Consider the following 17,281-nt stretch of genomic DNA (forward strand, 5'->3'; position numbering starts at 1 on the left):
GCAGTACCTTTCTCGGTTCCTCTGCTCTGACAGTAATGGAAGCATTTCCTTAGCAAAACTGCCCTCTGGTGGTAATTCATTGTCAGTGCCCATGTAGAGGGCAGTTAGGAATATAAAAACATCTACTGTTCTTCAATATGGTAATGATAAAGTTAGTATTTGCCTCTAGTAGCATTAACTGCATTGTAGCATTATTTCAAATATTTAAAAATAAATCTGTTTTATTTTTGCAGGTAAATTCAAGGCCCCGGTTGCAGTGTATTGTGGGAGCGTGCCCCATGTAAAGCCGGGGTACAAACCAACGCGGAGTGGCAGCCTTGACTCAAACATGCATCTCTATGGCAATGACTGGCGCGCTCTGGACATGGGTATGAAAACATCATCGCCTCCATATACAGCTTTTATACTGTTTTCTGAAGGATTACAAAAAGAAAAAACACCTGTTGCATTTTATCAAACTAAAACCAAACAACATTGTAGCATTAGTGCAAGGTCAGTAGAATAGGGTACCAGTTGGACAGATTGAGTTACAAGACAAGTTATTAGTCTGGTACAGTGTTCCTTTCACAGAGTGGAGACTGGTGTATCATACAATACTGCCTGCAGCCAATCTGTGAGAGCTGGATTATAGCATCAATGTTACAGGCGGGGGCTAGGCGTGAACTTGCGACCCTGCACACCACAGGCAGGCACTTCACCACTATAGAAAAAGGCTGGGGTGGTCTGAGGACCTCTGGTCTAATACCATAATGATAGTGAGGACCCAGTTAAGAGCATAAGAACAAAACTTAAGAAGAGGTATAAATGAGAGTTAATTTGGCCCAGCTAAGATGGTCCGATTCCTAGCAGCTTATTGATCTCAAAACGTTGTCAATTAGGTTAAAGGGCTTAGGGCAAGATCATGGCAACTCACATTTTGTTAAAATTGAGATAATAATATCAGTATGTCAGCATGCTATCCCACAGTCCTTTCATCAGTGCCCATTGTCAGGTGGCACCAGGAAGTGTCAATATCACAGTCACTGTTCTGATTTTTATTTCTGAAAGGCTGCTTCTTGCAGTAACAAAATGCTGTCTCACTCAAATATGACAAATTCATATTTTCATTGAGCCAATATGGCATACAAAGTGAGCTTTTCTCCGTTGTATTCAATTGAAGGTGGAAACTGGGTATGCTGATCTATTTTTTACTAAGGTACTAATTTGTGCGTCAAAAATCAGGTGCAAGAAAAAAGCTAATAACTTGAATTTTCTGTTCAATTAAAAATATAGATTGATTACGTTTCATTACGATTTGATCCAGCCAGGTTTGATTACCTAAAATCAACATCTGTGTGAGATTACCATTATAAAGACCAAAACCCTTTGGGGTTACTTTAAATCGCAGAAATACTAAAATAAACTTTGTAATTTCAATGACAAACGTAAGAAAGACTTTTAGTCCTAACGTTTGTCATTGGATTTACATTGAGGTTTCTATTAGTATTTTAAAATGTCTCTCTATTGAGTGTTTTTTAGTTGTAATGTTTGAAACACAGTGAGCTGTGCAGTAGAAGCATTCTGAGTAGCTTGTGTGCACTGTGACGGAGACCTGTTGCTCTGCAGAGCTGTTCCTGCCCAGGCTGAAGCTGCCGGCGTCTGAGACGTGTGTGCAGAGCGGAGAGAGCCAGAAGGGAGAGCGCCCCCTTGTGAGAGGGAGGCCTCGCCAGAGGAGACTGTCGCTGCTGCCCATCCCTATCAGCTCTCGAACCCAGCACCCACTGTCCCAGCCTGAGTCACAAAAGCTTGACAAGACAGTTGACAAAGCAAGCAGTGCCTCACTGGACCCTGACGCCACCTGGAGCCAGGGTAGGACAAGAGGTAATGAGGGGAAGAGAGAAGGAGGGAGGAAGGGAGGAAGGTCCAGATCAATGGATTGAAGTGGGGTGGGGGCTCAAGTGCATTCCAGAGGTCCAGTCCTGAATGGTTATGGATTTGTCTGTTTCTCTTGCAGGCTCGTTGGAGCCCGATGGTGCAGTCACCCTGCCTCTCAGACCAGCCAAAGCTCGCTCCCCTTCTCAGAGACCCCTGAATGGGTTCAAACCCATCCCTCCTATTGAACCCGGATCAAGAACCAATCTTCCCAGCGAGCTAAGTTCCAAACCCAGTCCTCCGCAACCATCCCTCCCAGAGAACTCTAAACCCATTCCTCCTATTGAACCCAGCTCCACACCCAGATCCACACCCAGCTCTCCCATGTCTAATCCCCCATCTGAACTTGGATCCAAACCCACCCCCATCATAAAGCTGTGCCCAGACCCTGTGGTGGTGGACCGGGGAGAAGGGAAGGGGGGCAGTGCCAGTCGGTCTGGGGGTTTGGCAGAGAAACCCAGAGTCGGAGACTCCCAGGACAAACGAGATGCGGTGAGCTCACAGGTGAAGGGAAGGGCACTCACAGCCTGTTCTACCTGCCATTCACTGTCTCCAGTCCTCTCACTCACACCCCTCTCTACTCGTCTCTCTCTCTTTCTCTTTCTCCCTGTCTCTTCCATTCTTCCTTCCCTATCTCTCTCCCCCTTCTCTCTTTCTCATTCTCAGTCTTTCTTTGTCTGTCGCTCACCCCGAATCTCCTGGTCTCAGTCCCTGTCCTGCTCCTTCTTTCCCTCCCTCTCTCTCTTAATGTATCCAGTCCTCTCAATCTCACCCACTCTGGTTTCTCTGCAGTCCCTTCCCTCTGGAACTCTCAGAAGGAGGAAGTCTCTGCTTCCGATTCCCCTATTGGGAGTTGCTCGTAGCCGCACGCCTTCTCCTCATCCTCCCAGCCAATCAGGATGCAGCCCGGAGGTGTGCGCAGACAGGAGGTTGGTTTTCGCTGCGAGGATGATGGTGTAGATGATTGTGAAGTATTTTAATCAGCAACTTTTTATTTATGTGTTTAAAACTTGTGCTCACCCGGATAACCTTTATAAATGTTTAACGCACTAAATCTGCATGGTAAAGTTTTCCCATTATTTTCCTGAGTTAATTTATGCATTTACAATAGTTCACTATATCTTTCCATGTTTTGTTTTTTTTTACCATCTTTACCTCAACTCTCTGCTTTAAAATCCTTACCTATACTTAATTACACTTTGCTGTGCTTTTACTGTGGGAATGTTTTATTTGGGAAACCTTTTGAGAAATACATGTTATTTCAGATATTATTTATTTCAGATGCTCATTTAAAAATTAAGGTATTATTTTATCCATTTAAAATCATTGGAGAGTTGCACAGTGATTGCTTGATGCTTACGAAAGCTGCTGACTTCTAATCTCTGTGTCTCCTAATCTGCAGGAATTTGAAAGTGTGTGTGTGTGTGTGTGTGTGTGTGGCTCAGTTGTAAATTTTGAAAAACTAAAATAAATGTAATAAGTTCAAGGACAAAGACTTCTAGTGAAAACTTTTGTCAGTGAAATGATTCTGTTTCTTTTAGTATTTCTAAGTTTGTAATAGCTGGCAATGCTGTGTCTGTAGGTTGTCCACCGAGGGTGACAGTGTCCCTCCCGCAGTGTCAGTCCGTCAGTATCGGGGTGCACGGGAGTGGAGTGCAGGTCAGTGCTATTCACTAACACAATCCTCTTCTTAAGGGTTGTTTTTGTTTGTTAATGTTCAGCAGTTTAGTTGTTTTCTGAAACCTCCCTTGTGTCTTGAATTATGGGTTTGTGTTTGGTTCAGATTGGGTTTTTGGTTCAAGGAAAGGTTGACGGAAAAGAGATTTATTTAGTGTCTCCACCAGATGGCGCTGCTACCATGAACAGCCTCATTTTCCCTTTTGATTGGTTCACAAAAAGACATGGCTTCTATCACAGTGTGCTGGCAGTCAAGCAACAAGAAGCCAAAAATGTGGTTTGTTTTGTGTTTTTAGTTTTGGCTTTGTGCACCTGCCATGTTGGGATGCAGTTGTATCTCACGTATCATGTTATTATCCTTTCAGCTGTTGGAGTGTTGCCGCCGGCCAGCACAGAGAGCTCAGGAGCCAGCAAAGACAAGTCTAAGGAGACCATTAGAGTGACACAACCAGATGTCACAACACAATCAGAGGCCACAACACAATCCCAGCACACCACACACTCTATACAAACTGAATTCAAAATACAACCCCTGATAAAAAAACAAACAGATGTCACAACAATACCCCAGACAAAAACACAATCAGAGGTTACTACACAAACTAATTACAAAATAAAACCCCAGATCACAATACAACCAGAGGTTACTTCACAAACCCAGAACACTACACAATCAGAGATCACTACACAAACCGATTACAAAATACAACCCCAGATCACAATACAACCAGAGGTTACTTCACAACCCCAGAGCATTACACAAACTGATCACGAAATACAACCCCATATCATAATACAACCAGAGGTTACTTCACAAACCCAGAACATTACACAATCAGAGATCACTACACAAACCGATTACGAAATACAACCCCAGATCACAATACAACCAGAGGTTACTTCACAACCCCAGGTTGCTACAGAAACCAAATTTGTAACACAACCTCAGATCCCAATACAACACCAGGACACAGCACAACCTCAGGTCAAATCACAATCACAGGCAGCAACACAAACAGAATTCCCAACACAACCCCAGGTCACAACCATACCACTGATTACAATACAATCCCAAGCCACAGCACAACCCCAAATGAACCCACAATCAGAGGCTACTACACAGCCTGAGATCACAACACAATCAGAGGCCACAACACAACCCAAGATCCCAACACAAGCTGACATCGAGACCCTGCCAGAGCCTCTATCTCTGATCCCAGAGGGGCACTCGACACTGGAGCAGCAGGACTCCCTGGAGAAGGAGGTGAAGGGAATGATGAGTGTTTGGGTGTCAACTGAGCTGAATGACCAGAGAGGTTCGCGTTACAGGAAAACTAAACTCCTTGGTAAAAAGGATCCACTTGTAGCGAGCTCAGAGAGGCAGAGACACTTCACATAGAGAGTGATGAGGGTATGGAATGGATTACCTAACTGTGTGGTTGAGGCAGAATCAGTTGGAATTTTTAAGACCCAGATGAGTCATATGATCTCCTCTTGCTCGTAAATTGTCTCATATTCTGTTCTATCCCCTCCCCTCCCGAGATCCACATGTTATCCTGTTCTACCCCCCCCTCCTGAGATCCACATGTTATTCTGTTCTAATGTGGTGGGAAAATGACATCTTATGCAATTTATGTACTAACCTCTGAGCTGTCTGTTCATGTGTTTGTTAAACCTGTGTGACTTAAAAAGGGATTATACCAATGCAATAAGAAGTTTGAAAGCTTAAGTCTATTAAGTTTTATAATTGAGTTATATAGTTTTTAGCAGTCTAGACGTTTCTCTAGCTCTTTTATCCTTCACCTGCATCCTGTTATTGTTAAGTGAAGAGTCTAAAGTAGACCAGAAATGTCCATATATATAGTCCTGCCTTTTTTATAACTGCAAGAAGCCTACGTGACAAGACAGAGATTGTCATATTGTGAGGAACAAAACTGCTTGCTAAAACCATAAGTTAATTATACAGTAATTGTATTTGATTTTGCTTATATAGTAGATGTATTTGATTATGCTTATAACGTAGTTGTTTTTTTCTTTCTAACATATTACTTCTTTTTCATCTGATGAAGGACAGGTAAATCATACAAGAGTTGGAAAGATACTGACTACGAGCTAGAAGTGTTAGCAAGCGCAAGCCACATGCGTGACACTTCACAGAAATGTCATCGGTTTAGTAGAATAAGATGCTAGCAGGTGCTTCTGTGGCACTTCACAGATATGTCATTTTTATTTTAGGGGGCTTGCAATTTAAATAAGTTGTTATGATTGGTCTCATCTTAATCTTCTAAGTTGTTGCTATCCGCTAATATTAAGTTAAGCTTCTGTGATTGGCTCGCAATAACTGTAGGTTATAAGGTATATATTATGCTTACTAGCTCTGCGGAGCTCAGAACATTGCTCGGTTTCCTAACACCTGCGTGTGTTGAGATTGTTCTCGGATTTGCAAACTATAAAACATGTTTAGTCAAATTTGCTTGTCCTACTGAGTCTCTGTCTTACAGGAGTTTAAAGTATAAACTTGCACCACACTACCCCCTCCCCTCCTCAGATCCACATGTTATCCTGTTCTACCCCCTCCCCTCCCCAGATTCACATATCCATCTCCAAGTCTGCCCAGGCGAAGGTGCGTCAGAAGTGGAGGAAGGAGCTGAAGCTGCTGCTGAAAGAGAGAGAGAAAGAGCGAGCTCAGTGGAGGAGTGAAGCTGCTAGTGACGATGACCTCCGCATTGACTCCAGCGCTGACCCTGACACAGTGGACAGCAGTGAGCCTCAAGCAGGTACCAGCTGTATTCTAGGATCTGTGTTAGCAGAGCCATGTGATTTTAATAACATAATCATGTCTGAATTTTTCTGCTTCCTGAGTACAACGCAATGCTGATAAATTCTAAGCATGATAGCGATTATTAATATTTGATTCTTATTAGTTTGAAAATTGCAATTTGTGCTAGTAATCATTTGGAAGAAATGTGGGTCAGTTGCTGAGTGCTGTTTGTGCTGCATGATTAACCTTTCAGCTGCTGGAGTTGAGTCCCCAACCAGCACAGAGAGCCCCACAGATTCAGGGCAGCCAGCTAAACGGACATGTTCCTTGGAGCAAACCCAGCTCAGCCAGGGCGAGCAGGACTCAGAAGAGGATGAGGAGGAGAGCCACAAGGTAAATACAAACATTTCAGGTTCACACTCCTTTCCCTGTGCTCCTTTTAGGGATTATTTTCCAACAGCCACAGCTAACTAGCAATGCCATTGAACAGCTCAATACAACCCACTAGAAATACCTATAGAAAGATAATGCTGCCTAACCCAAATAACTTCATAACTAAAGGGCCCTATTGAATATATGAAAAGATAACATAAGAACTTAAGTGCAAACGAACATTTACTAACGAGAGGAGGCCATTCGGCCCATCTAAGCTCCTCTGTTTCCTAGTAGCTGATTGATCTCAAAGCTTTGTCAAGTTGTGTCTTAAAGGTTCCAGGCAATTCTGCCACAGCAACATGACTGGGCAATGGACAGCATATCATCCTGTTGCCACTCTGTGTCTGAAGAAGTGTCTCCTACCCTCTGTCCCAAGTCTATCTCCAATTAATTTTACAACTGTGTTTTAACTGTGTTTTCTGGTCATGGTTTGTGTACTGTGCTTAAAGTATTGCTTTAAGCGCAGGTTTTGAAGACTCCAAACATGTCCCCAGTCATGTTTTAAGACTTCAATCAGTAGTCTCTAAGTACGCTCAATGCATCATCTTAGTTACAGCAAATATGCGACTTTGGTTTTTTAAGGCTGTGAATGCCAGAGATATTCCAGTGGTTATAAAATTGTAGGTACCAATACCGGTCCAGATATATTGACTGGCAGGTAGTACTGGTATGGAGAAGTAAAGGTCTTAGCGCCTGTACATCTCTCTCTGGATCGCTAACTCGATCTGCCCCTCCCTCAGTCCAGGTGATACTCTGCTGTGCTCTCATTAGATGAACATGATCCTGCCCGTCCCTAGATCCACATGTCATTCTGTTCTACACCCCCACCCCCCACCAGATTCACATATCCATCTCCAAGTCTGCCCAGGAGAAAGTGCGTCAGAAATGGAGGAAGCTGGAGCTGCTGCGGAGAGAGAAAGAGAGGGAGCAAGCTCAGTGGAGGAGTGAAGATGACTGTGTCGATCACCTCAACAGTGATCCCATCAATGACCCCATGCATAGCGCCATCACGGTGGACAGCAGCAAGCCTCCAAATGGTACAGGCTTTGGTCTGAAGTTGTAAGAGTTGCACACTTGTAATGGCTGGACTCATTGGCTGTTAAGTACCGCAGTCATTTTCAGTAGAATTCATTAACCAGTTCGGATTCTTTCAACAAAGCCAGAATATGTGAATAAAAAATCTCGAAGCAAACACACCACAAGTAATTAATTTGTTCTAAGCACTGCACAACCCCACACTGACATCAATATTTTAACAGTGTCTTAATGAAAGGTGCTTGTGTCCCTGTCTCCTGCAGAATGGAAGCAGTCCTCTCTTCCCCCCGGCCCCCCTCTGTGTGCCCCCCCACAACGGCGCTCCAGCGTGGGCACAGTCCTGAGGAGGCGGGCCAGCCGCCCCTCACTGCCCACGGTCCACCAGCTGAGACGCCACTCTTCAGGTATCCTGCTATCTCTTCTGTATCCCATGACAGAAGTATGACAAAGTATTTGTGGAATTACAAAGTATTTGTATATATATATATATATATATATATATATATATATATATATAGACACACACACACACACACACACACACACACACACACACACAGAGCTGTGGACAAAAGTTTTGCATCACCCTATAGAATTAATGTATTTTGCTTCATAAAGTCAAATTGAACATTTTGAGTAATGATATGTTAACATATTGAATTACATACAGCTTTGTAGTTTTCCTTATACTTAACAAAAAACTGACAAAAACTGAAAAATGTGACATTTCGAATCAGAGTCTGGGTGTGTATTGTGTAACACATTGGTTAATTTTGTTCCTGGGTAGTAAGTGTTATTTCCTAATTGCTTATGCCTCAAAAGTATAGAAAATGACTATTATTCCCCACAAACTTTGCTTTTGTGACCAGGACAGTGATATTTTCGTTCACATAAAGTCAGAAAAAAACAACATACGAATCCAAATTAATATGTATTTATACTAAAGTAATACAAAAATGACTACAAAAGATTTAGAAGTGAGTAGTTTTTCGAGATTTACGATTATACTGTATTCAAATGTCATATTAGCATTTTAGAGTTTTTATGAGTGAAGATTTGGAAACATCAGTAAAAACATAATGTTTTTTAACACAATGTATCACACATTAGTCTGTGTGTTACAATTTAAGACAAGTATATCTTTTTTTTTTAAATTATGTCTTAATCCTAAAATTCTAGGAAATGCAAAACTTTTGGCCATAGCTATACCTATATATCAAGATATTACTGCATTTGTTTTATGCACTGTGGTTGTGGCAAATGGTATTGATTTCTTCTGGTTAGTCCAATCATGTGAATGGAGTCTGTGGTTAGTTTCTGAGTTCTGCAGCTCTTTGATCTGTACACACAGCATTGTAGGCTATGGTTCTGGAGTTAGCAGTAGAGTTCTGAGTTCTGCAGCTCTCTGATCTGTACACACGGCATTGCAAACTGTGGTCGGTAGGATGAGTGCTGTCCCTGTCTTCTGAATCTGTACCATCTTGTGTTTCTAGTAGTCCTGCCCTTGACCAACTTACCCCAGGAGCAAGAGGAGGATTCGTATGATGAAGAGACAAGACCCTTCTCCCGACCAGAGCAGCAGCTGAATGCAGCATTCAAAGCACTAAACGATAACGACTGGTGAGCATAGTAAACCCCCTCACTTTACTGAGCAACTGTGAAGTTTCAAGGAGAGACCATAAAATCACCTCTTATTAGCAATGGCAACATTATTGGGATGAATAATTTTTTGCTTCTATGTTATGTATTCTTGTTTTACGACCTTTAAGACCTGACTTCATGAAGATTTAAGATCAACCGCTAGGAACCAGATGAGCATCAATGGCCTCTTCTTGTTCGTCATTTTTCTCATGTTCTGTGTTAACTGACTTCTCTGTCAGCTGCAGTGTCTCTCTCTTTCCACAGGGAGGTAAAGAAGAGCGGGCTGTCCACTCTGCGCTGCCTGGCCTCCTGGCACCCCGACACCCTGTTGCCCCGGCTCCACGACGTCTGTCTGATGGTCACTCGAGAGGTGCGTGACCGGACAGGAATGGCGGACTTGTGCGTGTGTGTCTGTGTGTGTGTGTGTCTGATTCTCTGTTTGTGTGTCAGGTGAATAACCTGCGCTCCAAGGTGGCCCGCTCGGCAATGCAGACACTGGCGGATGTGGCACGGGCAGTGGGGCGAAGCCTGGACCCCGAGCTGGAGGAAGTGACCCGTGTCCTTCTGCTGAGGGCAGGCGATACCAGCGAGTTCTTGCGGGACCGAGCAGAGTGGGCGGTGGGGGTGCTGGTGGCGAGTGCCACGCCCAGCCGCGTTCTCGCTGCACTTATTACTGCCGGGGCCACGTGAGTAACACCAACAACCAACACAACAACACGGCAGATTTACTGTTGAGTATTACACTGAAGGTAACGGTTATGATATGGGTTCATTTGACTATGCATGTTTGAAATAGCATACCAGGAGGTGGAAAAACCAAATGTAATGCATATTTTAGCCACTGGAAAAGCTAGTTAGGCTTGCTATGTTATTTATTCTTTACTATAATTGCCCATGGACAAACATGGTTGAATTCTGAGATCAACGGAAATAAAAACAATGGACACCGTTTGTGTTCAATTTGAACTATTTTTGTAATTTAAAAAACAGTGCTGTTTCTTAACAATTTGTTATGAGAGAAAATGGACAATGTAAGCATGATACAAAAAAAGAGTAAACAAATCATGCAGCTCTACCACCTTTAACCAGGGTTAAATCAACCCAATAGCTGAGCGCTGGCTTGTGTAGGATGGTTGCATGTCCCTCCAAGGCAGTGCAATGCGCCAATGCAGCGCTGCAGTGGTGTTGCTGACGGCTCTGGTTTGCTCTCCTAGGCAGCGTAATGTATCAGTGCGTCGCTGTGCTGCAGAGCACATGCTGACGGCAGTGGAGACACTGGGGGCAGAGAGGCTGCTGGGGGGGCGCGATGGCACGGAGCTCATCGTACAGACCATGGTGAAACTGGCGCAAGATGCACACCAGGACACCAGGTACACCCAGCAGGGAGTCTGTCATGACAGCCAAGAACATTTAGTGCCTGTTTATCAGTCAGTCATTTTTCATGCTTTACCAGGCTTTATTACACTTTGTTATGCTTTTACTATAGGAAATTTTTTTTTAATGTGGTTTCTTAATTGGGAAAGTCATATAAATGATTCTACAGTTGTAATTCAATTATCTAAATAGTTCAACTATCTGAACACCCCCTGGTCACAGTTATGCCTCATTTCAACTGCAGGCCGAGGCCAATAAAAACATGTTTCAGTGCTTTTTCTAAACGTGGCCAACCTCGGAAGTTCTTGTCCTGCGTTAAAAGGTCACTGGTGGATTGTGGGATAGTATTGTCCTGTGTTTTAAAGAAAACTGCAGCTGTACTACGTTCAGGGAAAAAGCAATGAATGCTGCAATTTGCTTCGCTTGTCGCTATTTTTATGTTTGCTAAACTTATGATTTTAGACAGCGTTCTTAAGATGGATTTCAGATTCAGTTCAGATTGTTAAAATCATTTTTGTTTCCACATGCCTCTAGAATTATCTTTTTTGGCCAAACTCTTCTCGACAACCATTGCGTGAAAAAAGCTTAAAATATGTAGCTCTATTCTATCCAGCACTCGCCTCCCTGCTACGTGATGAAGCAGTTCCTTTTTGACCAGGTCTGGCCAAATCGGGTATGATATACAAACCAGGCCAGGGCCGATGTAGTCAGCAGTGGAAACAACTGTTTTTATGGCCGGGGCAGCAGTGAAAGTAGGGTATGTTTGGATAATAGAGGTTCTGCTGTATTTTGCTTTTCAAATTTGGAATAGACTCCACCTTAAGCATTTTAACGTTTGCGTGTATTTTGTGCTTTTTGCTCACACAGGTTTTATGGGAGAAGGATGCTGACCATCCTGATGTCTCACCCAGAGTTTGACCACTTCATCCAGAAATCTCTGTCCACCCACGACCTTCACTTCATCATGACCTCCATCAAGCAGAAAGTGAGGCCTCACACATCACAGGGGTCTCTACACAGGACACAAACTCCACTGGCAGGCCTGTTCCACACATGGACAAGTGTTTTGTACAAGCAGTACTAAAGTTTCTCACAGTAAAAGCACAGTGAAGTGTAATTAAGCACAGTGAAAGCATGATATCGCATAGGCAAGTGATGTAAAACCCAGAGAGAGATGAAACATAGCAAGCCATAATTAACTATGGACAATTCATAATATAACCAAATAGAAGGCAGGGGAAAACTGCAAAATTATTGTGCAAATTTACTGCAGTCAGATTTTAAAAAGGTCTGACATTCATTTTAATTTCAGGGGAAGAGGGACAGCGTTCCTGAACTGACACCTGTAAAGGGTCGAAGGTCATCCAGGGCCAGCTTTTCCACCGTTGCTAAGGAAGCTATACTGCTTCACAGAAGGTAAGTGAAAGGCAGTGTGCTGTGCGTTCTTCTGGCTGCTCCCAGTTTTCTATGCACTCCTTAAGACATGTAGTGGACATTTAACACATTACAGGACAGTGCCTATATTTGCTGGTGGGCCATAGTCACAAAAGTTGACTATAGCCCCTGGTTAGCTTGGATTTAACTGTGTTTTCATGTTTTGCTAAAATAAAATTTAAAAAAAAAGTTTAGTATTATGCTACTTCACATATCGTTGTTAAAGAATCCTGCAAGAGTATTTTTTTTATTTATCAAAACAGACTTTGAAAAACAATACATGTTGCTCAGACAAGCTCACTGAAATTCATGTGTTACAATGAACACCAGTGTTATTCAGCACTGCACCTTTAAGGTGGTATATTTGGAACCCCTCCCCTCTTGTGAGCTTATCTCCTGATGGAGCTGGATAGAGCAGAAGAGGGAGGGTTTGGTGGAGGCAACTGTAAATGTGAAGTGTGCCTGAAACTAGCCTGCCTAGAGGTTGTATGCCCAACGCATCCCAGAGATTTCACATTAAATCAGAGACCTGCAGCAGTGTCAGTCTGCTTCTTGTTGGCCTGTATGCGCCTTTGCCTACAAACACAACCCTTGCAGCATATTCCCTGTGTTTTTGTCAGGGAGAGTGCTTCGCAGCATGAGGTCTCTGTGCACCCCCTGGAGCCAGCCCCTGCCCCCAGGGTCCTGGATGAACCACCTTCCCATGGCGGGGTCCTGGATGAAAACCCTCCCCACGAAGGGCTCCTACGCAAGGCTGTGGTGCGCAGTCTGGAGAACATGGAGAAACTGAAGGAACTACACCGACTCCTCACCTCCCGCGACTTCCAGGAACGTATGCAAGGGGTGTCACTGCTCCTGCAGCTTGGCAAAGACAACACCCAGCTCATTGCAGCCAACAGTGTGAAGGTAATCTCCGATCTGCTGTTCGTTGAAACCACGGGACCAATTAGGGATGTAACAATACGCTAATGTCACGATATGATACATATCGCAAAATACAGGTCATGATGCCATATGTATCACTATACATATAGGGTCCTGATGGGCTACTTGTATGGTGCATAATGAGATCAAATGATAAATTTAATGATAGACTATGATGTGAAAAAATTAGTCAGGGAGAATGTGTATTGATGCCAACTATAAAGTACACTTATTCTTCACTCAATAACCATTTGGTGAACTACAATGAGCTGTTTGCTGTTGGTCTTCCATAATGACTTCAAAACAGCAGACTTCAGACAAATTCTTGCCATGAGGGGCTATGAGTGCCACAGCTCTTTTTCATGCAAGTGACACCTATCGTGGATGTCTGTTTTCCATCACATGAGGTTTATGTATCATTATCAGCTACAAATGCAAGAAGCAACCTCAGGGTCCTATTGAGTGGAATGACCCAGAATAACTGGGCATTGCAAGTTTTTTTTTTGCTAACTAGTGTCATACAGTACATGGCATGTTTTCCTACCACAAAACATAATGCGATCAGCACATTTAAAAATAGGGCCATTGTTTTGTATTACTAACTTCCAAAAGTCTAGATTCCCACTTTGCAGTGGCTGGGCTGAGACTTAGTTTAGTTTAGTTCACTTTGATCCCACCAGTTTTGCACGGGTACACTTCAACAGTAGCAGCACTAATATATAGAGAAACCTGTCCTTACTGTGTGTACACTTCAACAGAAGCACTAATATATAGAGAAACCTGTCCTTACTGTGTGTACACTTCAACAGAAGCACTAATATATAGAGAAACCTGTCCTTACTGTGTGTACACTTCAACAGAAGCACTAATATATAGAGAAACCTGTCCTTACTGTGTGTACACTTCAACAGAAGCACTAATATATAGAGAAACCTGTCCTTACTGTGTGTGCTATGCAGCTCCTCGACTGGTTCATACCGAGGCTCCAGGACTCCAACAGGAAGGTGAACCTGCAGGCCCTGGAGACGGCCAGTGAGCTGGTTCCGCTGCTCAAGGACAGCCTGCACCCCATCCTGTATCCTCTAGCAACCGTCGTCATTGACAACCTGAACTCCAAACACCCCGGCATCTCCCCCGCGGCTAACAAACTGCTCGACTCCCTCATCACACACATTGGTGAGACCGGGGTGTGAGTATGGGTGCGTCTGAGTCAGTATGAGTGTGAGTGTGCGTACGAGTGTGAGTCAGTGTAAGAGTGAGTGTGAATGTGCAAGTGCAAATTTAAATGAATGTGGAGCAAATGTTGAGTGATTTTAAAATGAAAACTGCACCACAGTCACACTGCCTATCACTTGCATTCATATTTTCTCAGGATGCTTTTTCCTTGTTAAAATATAGCAGAACTGGGCCAATGTCTTTCTTAAATATGCATGAGCTTGTTTCAGCACTTTGTGGTTTGTTCCAGACAATGTGTTGCTGTTGCAGCCGTTGGCCAGCAGGGTACAGTTCATCAGTGGCAGAGCAACCCATGATGTAATTGAGCATCTGTCAGGTGAGCAGAATTAAGGCATTGTTTAGTGGCAGTTCCTCCCTGCTGGGTAAAGAGATGTGCAAAATGTTAAATTATTTATATAGAGTAAGCTAGTAAAGTTGAAAGGTCATATTGTCATATGACTTGCATGGAGTAAATGACAGGTAATTAGAATGTCCAACCAAGCTTAAAGCAGCTTCAAGCCAGGTAAAAGGAGATTCAGAGAGCAGCAGAACCCCAAAGCACTGACTGCAAACAACACAGCATAGCAAGGGAAATGTACAAAAAAATGAAAATCATATTTCAAGCTAAAAACAACTTCAGTTTAAAAAAAAAAAAGCTACATGTTTCTCTTCTCTTCTTAGGGCTGCCTGTTGACAGTATGTTTTTATTGTTAAAGAGAACTTCAATAATTATTTTATAGCAGAGCTGTTCCAGTCATGAACTTAATGATTTATTAAATAAATTGCAGCTCTCCAGTAGAATGCAATATTTTGGACATATTTTAATGATCTAAACGCTGGTGGATCTTAATGTAACCTTCTGCAGACCTCATTTCGCTTTATTTTATTTGCATGTAGTAATGCTAACCAATACATTCACCGAGGGGAAACACCTACAGGATTAATATGGGGTTTAGAAATACAAAAAAGAAACTCAAATGACAAACATTTGAAATATCTCTGACGACATTGAAAAGGAGTTCTAGTCGAAACATAAATAGTGCTAAATTCATCACTATTGAGTGTTTAATAGTTATTGATTAATATAGGATTACAGAGCGTTGTTGTTAAATCTACCACTGTTTAGATCCTTAAAATAGACCCCAGTATGTTTTTAAGAAAAAAAAAAAACTATTCAGTACTACTGCATAAATACGCAAAACCTTCATTCAAGAAGTACATTTTTGAACTGGAGCTGTTCAACCTGATTCTTCCTTGTGTGACCCCTCTCAACCCGCTCTGTGTGTGTGTGTGTGTTACAGTCCTGGTGGCCTCGGTGTACCCAAGGAAGCCCCAGGCGGTGGAGCGCCATGTCTTGCCAGTACTCTGGCACCTGGTTGGCAACATGACGGGCAGCGGGGTCCTGCCAGGAGGGAATGGGAACGTGCGGCCTGCAGTGGCACAGCTGGTCTGTACCCTCCACCAGCACATGGGGCCCGGGCTGCAAGAGAGCAGCTCCACACAGCCAGTGCAGGTCAGGAGGGCACTGCAGGAGCTTATCAAGACTGGAGAGGAGGAGAGGGGGGAGGGTGGGGAAAGAGGTCTGGAAGAGGTGGGGGAGCCAAGGGAAGAACAGAGAGGAGAAAGGTGAGATGATGGAGGAGGGGAAATAGGTTAGCAGCATGAAAATCTGTGATCCAGACCTCTGTTAAATACAGAATAAATGATTGAGGTATAACATGGTAACAGCATGATGAGGCAGTGTGGTTAAAGCATGGTAAACTGTATTAAAGCACAGCCAATTCAGAGCGCTGTAGCAATCTTTTATACTGTATGCATCAACGGTACAAAAATATCTATATATATATATATATATATATATATATATATATATATATATATATATATATATATATATATATATATATATATTTTAAAATTTGGTATCTTAATGTAGAGGATCTAGAGGATACTCCATTAAGGGACTCTCTCTGTAGTTATTCTCTCTGTAGCACTGATTCGTATAAAGTTCATCAAAGTTCTATTGTATAAATGTTAGATATGCACAGATGATCTCTCCAAAGGCTGAAAAATCAAGGTATTGTGGTTCAATAAGATTGGTCTTTAGCACACCTATAATGTTCAAAGTATTGTATTTTTATACCACACATTTTGTATTAATAACATTGGATATGTTAGCATATATTTTCCAAAATAAATTTAAATTAGAAATTGAAATTTATAAATGTACATTTTTATCATATAACGTGTGTGTGTGTGGTAACAAACAATACAGCTCCACTAAACTTCAGTAACAAGTGGTATTAAACTGTGCTACAATTGCTAAAAAATTGTTTCGCATTGCATTTGAATGATATTAACCTGCAACAGAGAATCTCAAACTCTGTGTGCAGTAACATGCTGAGTGGTGCTCTAACTAAGTGGTCAGAATATTTAAGTAATTGATACAACAGTAAACAGATGTTATAGAGTCTCACATTCACTACTATTTACAATGCAGTAACACAGGTCTGTTAATCTGCTGTCTATTTACTTTGTAATATCTATCGTTAATATCAGACTACTGGCACCAACAAAAATATCGTGCTTGCCATTGCTATGAGAGCAATCACTTACTGGTGTAATAAACATGTCATTTTAAAACTACAGCTATTGGGGCTGTCAAAAATTAAACATATAACTGGAGTAGTGACAGTAGTCTACATTGGCAGAACAATTAATCTTTGTTATATTTTCTCTAATATATCTCAAAGAAAATAGATGGGATGTGTGTGTAAAAGTTAACATGTGAAACTACTTTACCTGATGTATTGTACCTTTAAATGATTTTGAAATTAAAATATGTACAGATTTTGTAAAGCAAAATTCTATATT

General features: G+C 42.3%; 2 protein-coding genes across 2 annotated transcripts; both read left to right on the forward strand.

Annotated features, from left to right (window-relative positions):
* The first annotated feature begins 328 nt into the window (after positions 1 to 328).
* On the forward strand, positions 329 to 2,871 carry LOC121317694 (nascent polypeptide-associated complex subunit alpha, muscle-specific form-like). The gene is made up of 4 exons (XM_041253850.1): positions 329 to 368; positions 1,606 to 1,860; positions 1,994 to 2,403; positions 2,704 to 2,871. Exons 1-4 carry the CDS (start codon positions 329 to 331, stop codon positions 2,869 to 2,871), a joined length of 873 nt encoding a protein of 290 aa, XP_041109784.1.
* Positions 2,872 to 7,209: 4,338 nt separating this feature from the next.
* Positions 7,210 to 16,037, forward strand: LOC121317695 (TOG array regulator of axonemal microtubules protein 2-like). The gene is made up of 13 exons (XM_041253851.1): positions 7,210 to 7,218; positions 7,623 to 7,821; positions 8,083 to 8,223; positions 9,313 to 9,439; positions 9,725 to 9,830; positions 9,911 to 10,146; positions 10,675 to 10,830; positions 11,702 to 11,819; positions 12,147 to 12,250; positions 12,682 to 13,174; positions 14,152 to 14,368; positions 14,658 to 14,744; positions 15,709 to 16,037. Exons 1-13 carry the CDS (start codon positions 7,210 to 7,212, stop codon positions 16,035 to 16,037), a joined length of 2,322 nt encoding a protein of 773 aa, XP_041109785.1.
* Positions 16,038 to 17,281: the final 1,244 nt, after the last annotated feature.

The sequence above is a fragment of the Polyodon spathula genome, chromosome 6 (assembly GCF_017654505.1).
Source record: "Polyodon spathula isolate WHYD16114869_AA chromosome 6, ASM1765450v1, whole genome shotgun sequence".
Lineage (NCBI taxonomy): Eukaryota > Metazoa > Chordata > Actinopteri > Acipenseriformes > Polyodontidae > Polyodon > Polyodon spathula.